Below are 14,138 nucleotides of genomic sequence, written 5' to 3' on the forward strand. Positions count from 1 at the left end.
TAACAGTGCTACCTGCAGAGAACAAAGACAGTCCAATTAAATCCAGGCCATTTGTATTTTTATTGTATAGATCATGCCAGAATTCCCATCTTCCTCTTCCTGACACAAAAATGCAGTGGACTTTTTAATTATCTCAAGGATAAAGCATGTTTTACTTAAAACCAGCAAAATGGCACTTGTTTTCTGAGTCTTTTTCTTTCAGGTGAATCTTCTGCTCCGACTATTTCCAAGATACTCTGGTAGCTCCTTATTCCTGCCAAGATATTTGTGCCCTGCTTAACTTGACAGCTCCCCATTACACCTGTGCATGGGGAACATGAAGAAAATGAGTGTTCTGTCAAGTGCCTCCAGTCATTTTTCTGGTTTGCCTCTTCCAGCTTTTGTGTGATGAGAATTACTTTCTTTATAAATCATGTAAAACTGTAGCTTGTTAATGGGCACTTTGGTATCACGGACATCTCATATCAATTATTTTATATATGCTCTTTTGCAAAACATTTGCAGGAAGGATAACAGTGGAACCTTTAGTGAAAAAATGTGGCCAATTTTCTGCCCCATCAGCTGAAGGTTGGTTTGCTTTAAACGCAGTGCAGAGCCACCGTTTTCCATTTCCTCCAGCTGCCATTCCGAGCTGAGAGATTGATGAGCCGCAGTGGGTTGAGCTGTTTTATTTAAGACCCTGCCTTTAACCATGCCCTTCTCTTTTCAGGAAGCTGTAGTGAGCACCTGGATCCAGTTCAGTGACAGCTCTGTTACTCCCCTGGACATTTATGACCCCAAGGACTTCTCCCTCTCTGCCGTGTCGCTGGATGAAGGCGTCGTCTCCACCCACCACAGCGCTGCCTTCAGGTGGCCGGTGGTGGCAGCGGAAGGTGAAGGCCAGGGCACGTTAATCAAGGTGGACATGATGATCTCCGAAGCCTGCCAGAAGTCCAAGAGGAAGAGCGTTCTGGCTGTGGGGAGTGGCAACATCAAGGTGAAGTTTGGCCAGAACGACGCAGACTCTGATGCGGGCGGGGATTACGACGCCGACGAGATCGAGAACCACGCGAGCGACCGGCGGCACAAAGCGTCGGAGCAGGAGCGCTACGGCCAGGACGGGCGGTACTACGGCGGCTCCTCGGCGGAGAGGGAGGAGGGCTCCGTCAGGAAAGCCAGCACCACGGCAAAGTCCATCCTGAAAAACAAGGTCCTCAAAAACAACAGGCTGGACGGCGGCAAACTCTCGGACGACAGCCAGCTGCAGAACATTCCCATAGACTTCACCAACTTCCCTGCTCAAGTGGACCTCCCCAAGGGCAGTGCAGGTGTAGAGGACAGCGACCTGGTGCAGACACCCAGGGGCCTTAGTGATCTGGAGATCGGGATGTACGCGCTGCTGGGGGTCTTCTGCCTGGCAATTCTAGTCTTCCTAATAAACTGTGCAACATTTGCACTGAAGTACCGCCACAAGCAGGTCCTGGTGGAAGGACAGACCACCATGACCCATTCCCATGACTGGGTGTGGCTGGGGAACGAGGCAGAACTGCTGGAGAACACGGCAGATGCGTCGCCTCAGCAGGACGAGCACACGACCATTATTGACCGGGGCTCAGGCAGCGAGGAGAGCAACCAGCTCCTCAATGGCAGTGCTCAGAAGAACATCCAGGGCCAGGTCCACAGGTGTGCAGACTCGGGGGGCAAGCCGGGGAAGGAACAGAAGTCGGAAGGTTTACATTCGCCGACATCCAAACGGAAGCGGGTAAAATTCACCACGTTCACAACCATCCCGCCCGACGACGGCTGTCCCACTGTCAACTCAATCCTGAGTAGCAATGACGATGACATTAAGTGGGTGTGCCAGGATATGGACCTGGGGGACTCCAAAGAGATACGAAACTACATGGAGAAGTTCAAAGACAAAGTGTAGCTTCTTGCTGGGTTTTTTTTTGGGGGGGGGGTTTAACCACACCTTGATGCCTTCAGTTCTACAGTATATATTGGGACAGGAGAGGGGGAGGGGAAGGGATCACCAGGAGAAATGATGAGGCAGTTTTTATAATCAGGGAAAGAAATTTGCCAAACTGTCCATGGTTTGTTTTTGTTTGGGTTTTTTTTTCACTTTGTTTTGTTTTGTTTTTTTTTTCTAGTGGTTATTCTGCTACTCATGGATTTAGGAAGTGGGATCTAAATAGCAGAAAGGAACAGGGAAATGGTGTGACCAATATGATGAACTGGACAAGATGAGGTTGTGAAAATTCATTTTATGGGTCATACAAATAATAGTGATAGTATTGTTTCAAAGTACCAAAAAAATATCTGCAAAAAGAAATGAGAGAATATAAGAGCATGAAAACAATAAGCAAGAGACAAACAATAACTTTTTCTATTTCCAGTAAAACATCACAATTATGGGCATATGACCCACAAGGAGACTTTTTAGATTGTTACTCGAGCCATTTCTTTTTATTCCTTCATTTGAAGTGAAGATGTGTCTTTGGTGTTACACATGAAGGAGGAAGAAATTACCTGGTATTTTTATTTTTACCTTTCCGTTTGTCTTGTAAATTGAAACAGAATATATTTCCCTCTTGTATTTTTCTTTTAAATATCTTGAAAACAGGAAAATTTAAAATTCTTTAAGTTCACAATGGGCCAAGAACATCCAAGTTAGCTATAAATAGTCTCCTGTCATTTAAAGAATTCAAGGGATAAGTATTGACTAATAATTTCCATGTGGTGTCTCTTCTGAAAGCCTAAGCCTCCATTTCACCCTTAGCTAGAAAGATGTTCTGTTTGGAAGAAGTATTCATTTTCCTTTCAGGTTTGGATTGTTTCTTTAGTTGCTCGTTTTAAATTTCCACAACCAAAGTTCCTACTTTTCACCAAGGGAAGAAGGTGCTGTTTTATTTTAGCTTTTAGAAGTACCAAGGATGGGAGCTCCCCACTGGTGCATTTTAAATGTACCTGGAACTGAGACCATCACAGGCCAAATATGTACAGCCTGGATTTTAGTTTGGTTTGGTTTTTTTTTTTTTGCCAAGTTCATGAATTCATAATTTTGTGCTGTAATTTTCTGTTTATTCTAATGCCACCAGCTCTCATCAAGCTCTGAAAGCCAGAAGAAGAATGGACAGAAAGACACTGATTGCCCCCAAACTTTTATTTCCTTGTACTGGGAGAGCTGGCCTCTGGACAGACTGCTGGGGGGGAGGGAGGGGAATATTGCTGCAGCAAGACCAAGAAATACCTGGAGCTATTTTATAGATTTTTTATTTTTTTTTTTGCCATTGGACCGGCTAAGACTGAAAGTTTTAGACTAGATTGTAAAGCTGATGTTTTGAAAAAACAAATACCGACCCAGTAATAAATCAGAAGCAAATACAAAATAGAGTTTTAATTCGTGGTGTAAACTGGCAGAACTGTGTTGACTCAGTGCCAGTTCCCATTAATGGAGGACACAGGTCAAAATCTATACAATGAGGAAACCACTGTCATCCAAAACCTCTCCTAACTAAAAGGAAGATGGTATACCCAGCCTTTGGAAAGCAGTATTATGTCCTGACTGTTAGCCAGAAGCACTTGCATTGTCCTGTCTTTACCATGTATTTCGTTGTTTTGGTTTTTTTAATTACTAAACTCAGTAGTTTGTTTTTTGGTTTTTTTTACTTGGACAAAATCAATCCTGCCACCCAGTAACATAGATGGACATTTTAACAAGATATGCCTAGTATGCATTGTAGACTGAAAGAATGTAATATTTATTTATACATGTTATACGAATTGTAATTAAAATGCTTTACATGGCTTGACAAATTAACCTCTCTTTTCTGAGGGGAGGGGGCTCCTGCTGTCATTTCTGTGTTCAAATACTGCATCCACTGCCCGACAGAAACACGGTTTAAGCTGCTTTCTGAGGAGAGAATAGAGATGTATGAAAGTTTTTTCACCGCCCTGACCCTTCCTTTGTGAAGTGCTTCCCCTTCCCAGCCAACGTGTGGTGATGATGATGGATGGCAGGAGAAGACAGCAGCCAGGCACAGTTCAGGGCAGTGTCACTATTCATCTTGTTCACCCTCGTGCCCACCATCAGCACGAGCAGCTCCAGCGCTCGGGCTCCCGATGTGAGCAGCGTCCGTGCAGCCCAGTCATAATTAATTACGTGGCTTCTCTGATTGATACGGCGGGTTCAGATGGAAGCAGGTTTCAGTGAATCACAACTGACATGTACAAAGCACCCTCAGTCCCAGAGGACCCCCAGCTACTTTACAGGCTGAGCACAGCGATGCATCAGCCACACCTCAGGGATCCGTATATCTTCCTGGGGGAGCACAGGTGGCTCTGAGGTGAAAAAGGCATTTACAGCACAGAGCTGCAAAATACGACAGCAGAGGAGCAAGAAATACAGTATTCCAGCAAAAATAACACGCTGTGCTAGCATGGAATGTGATTGTTCCAAGTGCATTTTTAGGAAGGCTTGTTCGTGTGTCGCTCAGCCCTGGTACACAGCACATACAAGGGATGGGACCTCAGGAACCCAGTGCTGGTGGCTGGACAGGAGCACGGTGTCAAAACTGCATGGTCTTTGCAGAGGAGGACAGGCTGTATCTGAAGAGACAACAGAGGGAGGTAAAAAAAAGGGAAAAACTCAGCCCTGCCTTCGCATTTAATTTTTCTGAAGCTGCAGGACATGGTGCTTCAGAGGCAGAGACTGAAATTTTTCAATTTGTCTTCCGCTGACCAAAAAATTCTGTCAAAGCCCAGTTCTCAGCGAGCCACCATAAATGATCATCTCAGCAGGGAGGAAACCACCGGGGTGTGAAATATCGTGTATTTGAGAAATTCTCATTGGGTCAAATGCCAGGATTTACATTTCTGAAGCTTTGCTGTTACAGAGGCACTGGGATGGGGCACAGAGAGCTGCCTGAGCATCCCTCCTGTCACTGTGCCTCACTTGCCAGGAGAGGGAATCTGCGAGTGCCAGGGGTGCATGGCTGCAAAGATAACATGCTCCAAGGTACATTTTTCTGTCAAGGAGCCAAGATGGAAATTCATTAATAATAATTTGCACTTAGAGGAGAGCCTTTCATCTGAGAAGCTCGGTGACTCCCAGTTGTAAAGGATAAAAATGTGAGCAGGCTGAAGTGGCCCTGTTTCCTCCAAAGGAGACAGTGCTGGGTGAACATGTTCCCCTTCTCCAGGCCGGGAGCAGAGCTGGACCTGTTTGCTGGAGGGGGGATAATTATTGAAATCACCTGGAGCAGCCAGCTGGGGAAGGGAGGGCATTTGGGTTGTGGCAGAAGGCGGCCCAGGATTGGTGAAAGCCTTGCTGTGTGTGATAGGGGGCAGCTGTGGGAGAGGAGAGTGGTGGTTGCAGAAGGAGAGAGCAGGTGAAGGTGAGAGAAGTGAAGTTCTTCTGTTGCTGTGAGGCCTCTGGCTGCTGGTGCAGAATGGACCACGGTGAAAAAGTGAGTTCTGCTTTTGTTGTGGTTTTTTTATTATTACTGGGTTCCTTTTGGAGGGAAGGGGAAAATCTTGTTGTTTGTTTAAGTGTCCCAAGTCTGGGAATCAGCAGGAGAAACTGTGTGTTGATCATGCGAGAGGAAGCCCCTGCTGAGGGAATAAGATGCAGTTTGCTGGTCCACGTGCATGGGAACACCTGACAGTGCAAAATCAACACAGTACCTCCTGCATCAGATGCTGGATCCTGATATGGCTTAACTGCTGGGAAGTCCATATTCCTTCAGCCAGTGAGCATGCTGATGTGCCCTCAGCTTCTAGAAATGCTTTGACATTGATTAAATTTGAGAGGTGACCTGAAAAAGGCTCTCGCTTTTGGAAAGCAGGGAGGCAGTTAATTCATGGTGCTACACCCGGCTTGCTGGGCTGGAAATAGGACAGTGACTCCCAATGCTTACACATATATTTCTTCTTTCCTTGCCAAGCTCCCCAGACAAGTAGCCATGGCAGCAAGAGGGTTGCTTTGTTTTGAAAGACTCCTAAGCTGGATTCCAGTGCTTAAAAACAAGCTGTCAGCAAAGATGCAGCAGCAGACAGACATAATGATGCAAATTACCAAATAAGTCTCCCTCTTGATTGCTCATTTTGGACAAACTCAGACCCATTCTTTTTATGCGTATGTTGGGGAGGCATTAAAACTCTTTGTGTGAAGCAACAGTCAAAGCCAGCCATGAATATCTTGGAGACAGTCAGTCTGATGTTCAGCTGGGCCATGGCAGGTTGCAAAGACATGCTGTAGTACAAGGTGTCTGCAATTAGTGCAGGGTGTCTGCAATTAGTAATCATCTGTACATCCCCTGGGCTGCTGCAGGGGCTGCTCTGTGCACTCTCAGGCACATTGCAGCCAATCGTGCAGATTTCTGGAGGTGCAGTGGCACGTCTAGAGATAGTTGGGAACTTTTTTCCCCGCTTTACTTCCCCCTCGAGCCTGTATCTGAAGATTTTTGGGAAGCTAGTTTCCAGCAGTATGGCCATTTAGGGTGGTGGGTGCAGGAGCCACTGAGGTACCTCTGGCTGCTGGAGCAGCTTCCCAGCCCTTCTGAGCCTGAGCTGCGAGGGACAGATTTAATCCCCTGAATTGTGAGTAGCAACTGTGTTCCTGGAAGGCACAGTTTAGGTTGGAATCCTTCATAAACACATTGCAGCACCACGATTGTCTGGGCACTTCTGTCTGGCTCCAAACGCAGGGTAAGAGGGAAACCTTGCAGAAGGTTTTTGGTAGTTTTGCCACTGTCTCACACTAGTGGAAGGGGCACCTGGCTGAGAAGTGCCAGTTCTGCTGTGTCAAACTCTCCTCATTCACTGCTTGTTTCTCTCACTGCTGGGTATTTTGAGCTGCCATCCAGCTTCCTGAGACTGCTGATTTAACTTTCAGCTTTACTAATGAAAAGCCACTGGTACAAGTTCACGTTACTCAGATCTTCTGTGGACTGTGGAGAGGGGAGGTGGAAAGAGGCATGGACAGTTTATGTTGCAGAAGTGCAGAATGAGGGAACAGAGAAAGACTTCAGTTGTGTGAAGGCTGGGATTGTTTTCTTAGTTTCCTTCTGTAATCTATGTATAATTTCCCTGGCTGTTGTGATCTTTCCTGGTTTGGAATGATAATTTTTGTGGTTTGGGAGCCAGATCTACACAACCCCCCTGAGGCTTAGGATGGCTGTGTTCCCTGGCTCTTGTTTTGGAGGTACCAGAGCCTCTGATCCCCTGTGCCAACACCTGAGGAGCTCTATGATGGACAGTGCTGTTGGGAGGAGCTATCCATTTGATAGATAATCTGGCTGCTTGTGATAGTGATTTATTCTAGGGGCAGGTCATAAATGTGTATTTTCTGATGGTGGGGAAGTCTTTGGTGCTCAAACGGAATTGTACAACTTGTGAGGCTGCTCTTGGGCACCTGCAGTGCCGGAGGAAAGCCCCCTTTGAGACAGACAGGCACCCAAAATGCTGAGGATTGTCATGTCAGTGTCATTTAGCAGCAATTGCTGTGGGAGCAGAATTATGCAGGGACTCTTCTTTGGTATGATGACACTATACATCTTACAAAACTGAGCTGAGGTTACCATAATGATGGGACTCTATTAATTTAATATGATATTGCTACAGGGCCTTTCCATGGATTGTCTGAAAAGATTAATACTCTTTAACAGAAGCACTTTGGCAAATCAAGGCACCATTTCCCATTCTTCCACTCCACCCCTGCATTTTGGGATCTGCCATTTACTTTTTCCATCACGCCTCTAGGTTCGTCATACCACATCCATCAGCCTGGCATGAGCTTTACTTGCTTTTTAAAAGCACTCCATGAATATCCTCTCTGCTTTGTGGGGTGCTGTGTCTTATTTTAAAGCCTGCTATTTCAAAAATAAAATGCAAGATCATGTTGGTGGAAGAGGGAAACGAGCAGGTCTGATAAGTGACAATTGAGGGCTCTATGGAAACCCAGCAAGCAGATTAAAATTGAAGTTTTCCCCCCAAATGCAGAGCAAAAGGAATTAGTTTCCAACTGGGAAGAAACAACCATTATAAATCCAGATGTCTCCCCCATGCAGGGAATGTGGTTCTCATGACTACCAGAGTGTTATTTGTAGACCTTCCCTTCCCCAGGTAGTGCCCATGGGACCCTGGTAGCTACAATTAGGTATGAGAGGGAGGGTTTTGTTGCTGTGTGAGGTGCAGGTGGCTCTGAGGAGGGGAGAGAACCTGCCTTCAGCTCCCACAGTCCTGCCCTGGTTCCTGAACAAAACCCTGGGGGCTCTGGTACAGCCTGTCACTGGACTGGCCCGTGAGGTTAAAGCCAAGGTTCCCAGACGTGCTAATGAGGTCTCCAGCTCACCCACAGTGGGAAGCAATGAAAAATATATGTAAGAGTTAGGAGTGTGTCACTCTCTAGAAGTGGCCATTGTTACATCCAGTCCCCCTGAACCTCCCAGCAGGTTTGCTCTGGAGGCAGTGATGGAGTAACAAGTAATCCAGTTTCTCTTTAGGCCTCTTGGGGGCTGTGAAAGAGGGAATTTTGCAGCCTGATATTCCCTTCTAGGGTACTGCTACCAAATATGTGAATGCCAGAGCCATTCAGGGCAGAAAGGGGGTTATCTGGGGGAGGGAGGAGAGCCAGAGACCATCGTGAGCTGCAGGGTCCTGAGGTAATCCTTGGAGAAGTTTGAGGAGAGACGTGGCTGTTTCCCACCTCCCCTGCTTCCAGGCAGGTGTCTGTGGGAAGCAGGATCCTGCATCACCAGCATGATCCATCCATGGCCCAGCAAAGGCACTAATAAAGGACCTTTTTAATTCACAAAACCTGCTCAGTTAGCACTAAGCATATGTTCTTTCAGAAATACTCTGATGGCAGCATGAGTGCAGAGAGGGGGAGGCCAGCCAGGAAGCTTGATGTCAGCCTTCTAGCTGAGGTAATGGACATAAAAATCTCCATATGCTGAGAAGTCACTTTAAGGAAAAGTATTAACCTAATTAGTCCATTTGTCTCTTCTCTCATCGAGCATCTTTCTAAAAACATTTGTTTCTTGCTTTAAATTAGAGAACTAGTATATTTAGTGTCATAACTTGTGTTTTGAAGGCATTAGAGAAGGTTATCTTATTCCTTAGAATAGATTAACTTCAAATTGTCTCTGCAGATTTGGCCATTTAGGGTCTGTATGGACGAGGGAATTTCAGGGCATTAAGCTGGCATAGTGAATCCCAGACTCAGAAACAAATTTATGGCCCTTTAGTAGGAAGGTCAAAATAAGGCAACAAAGTAATCAGGAGTTTCCAAACAGTCACTGGAAAGCAGGAGTTTGCTCACAGGTAATGCAAGGCCTTTCTGCAGCCCTGGGCTGTTACTCAAAATTTGGGTGAATTGGGAATGCTGCTGAACACAAGAGAAGAGCAAGGGCTATTTCAGATGGGAAATCTTTCACTTGCAAGTGCCTAAATCCTTTGGTTTAAATGGGAACTTGGTGTTCCTGGATTCGAGGATGCCAAGTACCCAGTTCTGAGTCAGTAAAATTCAGCTCCAGAAAATCATGATCCTGGAGCCTCTTTGAGCTCTGGCAGAAACACTGGCAATTACCTGGCAGAAAATCCCCAAGCCAGGAGAGCTGGGCTCCTTTGGCACCGTGTGGTACCCTTTAGGACTGGGCACTGTCTGTCCTGGGCTCTGTCTGTCCCGGGCTTTTGTCCAGAGGTTTCGTCATGTTTATGAAGAAAAATTCTAATGCATCTATTACAAGAAAAAGTCCTAAGATTTCAAGGTTAATTAAAACCAGGCTGATAGTGGGGAAGATCAGCTGGTGTATTCCTGAAGAGCCAAGAAGGAGTTTCACAGGGACAGAAGCGCTAACCTGATGTAGTTAAGGGAGTGCTCACCTAGGCAGGAATCTTGTCCGGGATTGCAGGAGACGATCAGCTCCTTCCCCGGTGCCGGGGTGGCGTTGGCTCGGTGCACACACGGAGCAGGCAGCGCTGTTTGCCAGGAGATGGCACTCCAAGTATGGCATGAGACACGTCCCGGGTCCTCTCTGCTTACTCCTGATCCGCCGGGGAATAGTCTATGCGCTTGCAGACCGAGAGCTGACAGAGTTCAGCGCAATCACTGCCGCCCAAGGGTTTGTAACCCCTTCATGCCTGGAAGGGGTCCGTGATCCAGGAAAAGACGTATATTATTTTAATTTTTTTTTTTTTTCTGTAAGCAAGAAGTTGCTGCTGAAAGATTTACCTTGTGGGTTTGGAAGCTCTGTTGGGGGACTCCAGGTTTTGTTGCACAAACCTAGCATCACTCCATCTCCTGGGGAGAGGGATCTGCCCTTGGATAGCACAGTTCCACTGCAGGGGAATTCCTCTGCCTGCAAGTGCAGACACAGAGCTGTCAGTTATTACAGCTGCACCTCAAAAATAATGGGCATGCTGGCTTTGGGACCTTCTGGAATAACTGAGTGTGTGGGAGCAGAAATAGAGTGGGTTTTTTCTGAATTAATAACAATTTTTAAAATGAAGATGAGAAGTGTAATTGTCGGGGGGATGTGTCATACCTAAGGTGGAGCTGCAGCTCTTTGCAGCAAGAAAACGTCACCAGTGTGTCTTGTCATTAGAAAAGCTATTTTTAAGGAGAGGACAGGGAGGGAAAAACCTGTGGAGATTTGGATGTAGGGAGCTCTTCTGTGGTCTTTGAGGAGAAGAAGCTGTCCTCAGGTTCCGTGAGACTCACACTGATGGCACTTACATCTGGATGCTCCTGAGCTGGGGGGGGTAAGGTAGAAACAGTTCCTTCCCTGATTAGTTCTGCTCAATTTTGAGCAGACTGAAGCACAACTTACAGACTGAAGCAATGGTAAAACACCCCTCTGGGTTATCAAGGATTTGTCAGCTTTAGGCTGCAGAAGATTGAACTTCTACCAGTTTTCTGCTGGGTAGAACAGAAGATACTGAAGGCAGAGAGCTCTGCTCTGTTCCAGCTGGAGCTTTCACTGTGCCACTGATGAACCATGACTTCCCTGCAGGTTCACAGCCACTCTTAAACATCCATTTGGTCTAATGGATGGGTTTACTTTTTTTTTTTTTTTTTAAGAGCATATGTGAATTTGTATCCTGAGCTGTGTGCTGTAATTTTTCTACAAATAATCCAAGTATGGATTATATATCTATATCTATCTATCTATATCTATCTGTATATATCTCCAAGGTGACCTTTTTCTTTGGGTACCCTAGTTTATGGTCCAGAGAAAACAAACCTTAGAAAATGCTCAGTGAGATGCTGGAAAGAGAAAGGAAAGGGAAGATCCAAAAAAAAAAAAAAAGAGGTAAATGATAATTAGGAAAAGGAAAAAAAACAGTGGAAGAAATACCACGACCTTTTCAGGAAGACTGAATTGTGGTCAGGCTTCTGCAGTTTGATTGCCATTTCTGATAGTCCTGATTGTGTTTCCTCTTCGTGACTTTACATATGTCCATCATCTGATCTCTGCCCAAGCTGGCAGGGTATCTTTTCTCCTTTTTCCCAGCTCTGCTCTGAATAGTTTTACGTTTTTATTCTCGTTCTTCCATTAAAAACTTCTGGGATTTAGTTTTTGGATATAGATATTGGCTGAAAAATTCAGACCCTGAGTGCCATTTGGGTGGAAGTCCCATGATGATTCAGAAATCTTGCTCGGTCCTTATTGTTGGGCACAAAGTATTTTTAGAATATGGTTTCAATCAGTCTTGCAAGCAGAAATTAGAATCCCTAAATCAGCCATCGCCTCCAGACTTTACTTGGAAATATGAGAAACTTTGCTTTTCAACCTGTGGATTGCAACTACAAAACTGCCTTGTGCCATTAATGTGGTCTTTTGGTGAACCTACAGAGCCTCCTCTAGGTTTTGTGTATGACCTTTTTGGATGCATGCTATCACTTATTTAATTGGGGAATGTTTTTTATCATAATGTACCATAAAACCCCAACTTCTATCATCCTCGTGCTCAGGTTATCAAAGGAAAGTCTGAATATGCAACAGCATAGTGGGGTTCCCTCTTTCCTCGCTCATAGAAGCAGAAAACTTGACAAAACAGTATCAGCAGGCTCTGGGTGTGGAGGGAGGGTGGCTTTTGGAGAAGGATTTTGTTGCATTTAGTAAACAAGACAGAAAGAGAACAGTTGATTACTTAGTCCCTCAATCCCCGAGGTAAATCTGCTGCTGAAAGCTTTGTTCTGCAGTTTGTTACCAAAACTCTGTGTGTGTATATATACATAAATATTACACTGGGGTTTATTTCATTTTGTGTTATAAACAGTTGGAAAGTAAAAATGGAAAATATTGGCAGTTAAAAGAGAAAACTTTATGGATAAAATAGAAGGTGTGTTGTTGATCATGTAGGTATTAGCTTAATTATTGTGCAAGTGCTTTCCAAAAAGAATCCTAGAGCAATCTGCTGTCATAAAGTAGATTAATCCCTGTACTGGAAGTTCCACACTCTCTTCCTTAAATCATTGTGGTGCATTAGGTAATAGAAGTAAAGCGACAGTTTGTCTAAAGGTTTAACTCTCCTTGATGAAGCTCCCTCAGTAAGTGCCTTTTTAAATGCAAGCCAAGCCAGAATTGGGATCTTCATGAATGAAAAATGCCTGCCCCAAACCAAAACCTTGAATAAAACAAAAGATGCTTGGGAAAGTTCTGTTTATTGTAAAAGGGGAGGTTTTGAAAATCTTTTAATGTGTAGCGAGTGGTTAGATTCCACACAGCAGGTCAGCGCTTCAGGGTAGATTCTGGTTTTATTGCTCTATATTATTATTTTTATTATTATTATTGTTTAGTCTTTAGGGATCTCCGAAGGTTCAGGTGGTGGAGGCGCTTGTAGGGTCCTTGGGCAGCTCTGGCCGTGCTGCTCTGGTGTAGCAGGAATGCTGTACCCAGGGGCCACCTCCTTGGAAAGGGGGTTGGTGGCTGGTTAGGGCTGTGCACGGGAGGAAAGCTTTTCCCAGAGAGGTGGTTCCAAAACTGAGAGAGCTTGAGGGGAGGCAGGCAGCTCCCTGCTGCTTCTAATAATAAAACAAAGCACAGAGGAGTAGAAAGGGGTTTTGATCATGTTTTCCCTCCTCTGCAGGATGTAAAGGTCTTTAACGAGTTGGGAGATGTCAGCAAAAGTCCCTTTCCTGTGGCTTCAAGGAGGATCTGGACCTCCCTGTGAAGTCTTGATCACAGGACTGACCTTCCCAGGGGAAACAGATCCTAGGCAGGGCAGGCAGGGGCACAGATCTGGCCCTGCTTCAGTTTGATCTCCTATGTTATACCAAGGAATGTCTCTGTGCTGTTCAGCCAGCCAAGGACACCAAAGCTTTCTAATGAGTCAGGCAGGACACATCCTCCTTTCCTCACTCCCACTCTGCCTGCGTGAGCTGCTCCTGGGTGGCTGGGAGAGTGTTAAATGCAGATTATCAGTCTGGATCTGTGCCTGCTGCCCTCGGGACACAGCCTGGGCCCAGCCATGTGGGATCACTTGTGCAGATAGGGCAGAGCCATCCGGAGCTGCTTTGGGTTCAATCCCTCCAAGGTCAGGAGAGGTTTGATGTGGCTGATGCAGCCCACTGCTGTTCCTCAGCCTTGCTCATGCCCAGCTCCCTCTTGAGGGTTGTGAGAGCTCTGTCACAGCAAAGGGACAGCAGATGTGATATCTGAGCCCAGGCTTTGCCTTTACTCAGGACTTCTTTATCTCTGAGGTCACAGCCTTGTGTCATGGTCAGTGTCGTCTGAGTTTCAATTTGTGCTTGACAGAAGCTCAGGTGCTTTAAAACACTGAAGAAGGTCATTAAATAGCACAACAAGATGACGGTTTGCCCTTTTTAAAATGAAGGGAAGCTCAGGGTCAGGTACAAAATTACTTTTCTCAGCATCAGACAGTCCAGAGCTGCTCCAGGATACAGGTGTTTGTCTCATCCCTGTGCCCTCTCAGCATGCCTTGAGCAATGCTGCCTCTTGCTGTGAAATCATGTTTGGGTTCCTACAGCTGACCTAGAGCAAAACAACTTTACAGAATGGGCAGGCTGTACCTACTGAACGTATTTTTTCTGAGAAATACTCCCAGCTTCAGCTGCTGAACAACTCCATCTAATCAGAAGATCTCTCCCTCCTCCTCCCCACCTGAGAGTCTCTTCAGGAAGATTACTGCCA

The 14,138-nt window shown here is 45.7% G+C and overlaps 1 protein-coding gene and 1 long non-coding RNA gene across 2 annotated transcripts in view; both read left to right on the forward strand.

Annotated features, from left to right (window-relative positions):
* Positions 1–3,226, forward strand: part of TMEM132C (transmembrane protein 132C) — a 200,658-nt gene extending 197,432 nt beyond the window's left edge. Inside the window, exon 9 of the mRNA XM_027733163.2 lies at positions 710–3,226. Within this exon, the coding sequence (XP_027588964.1) occupies positions 710–1,909 (1,200 nt within the window). The 3' untranslated portion in view covers positions 1,910–3,226. The remainder of the gene's footprint in view (positions 1–709) is intronic.
* Positions 3,227–5,425: 2,199 nt separating this feature from the next.
* LOC120322753 overlaps positions 5,426–14,138 on the forward strand; it is a 39,518-nt gene continuing 30,805 nt past the window's right edge. Inside the window, exon 1 of the long non-coding RNA XR_005562646.1 lies at positions 5,426–5,447. This is a non-coding gene — a long non-coding RNA (uncharacterized LOC120322753). The remainder of the gene's footprint in view (positions 5,448–14,138) is intronic.

The sequence above is a fragment of the Pipra filicauda genome, unplaced genomic scaffold (assembly GCF_003945595.2).
Source record: "Pipra filicauda isolate LSUMZ 115617 unplaced genomic scaffold, ASM394559v2 scaffold14_size4853619_pilon, whole genome shotgun sequence".
Lineage (NCBI taxonomy): Eukaryota > Metazoa > Chordata > Aves > Passeriformes > Pipridae > Pipra > Pipra filicauda.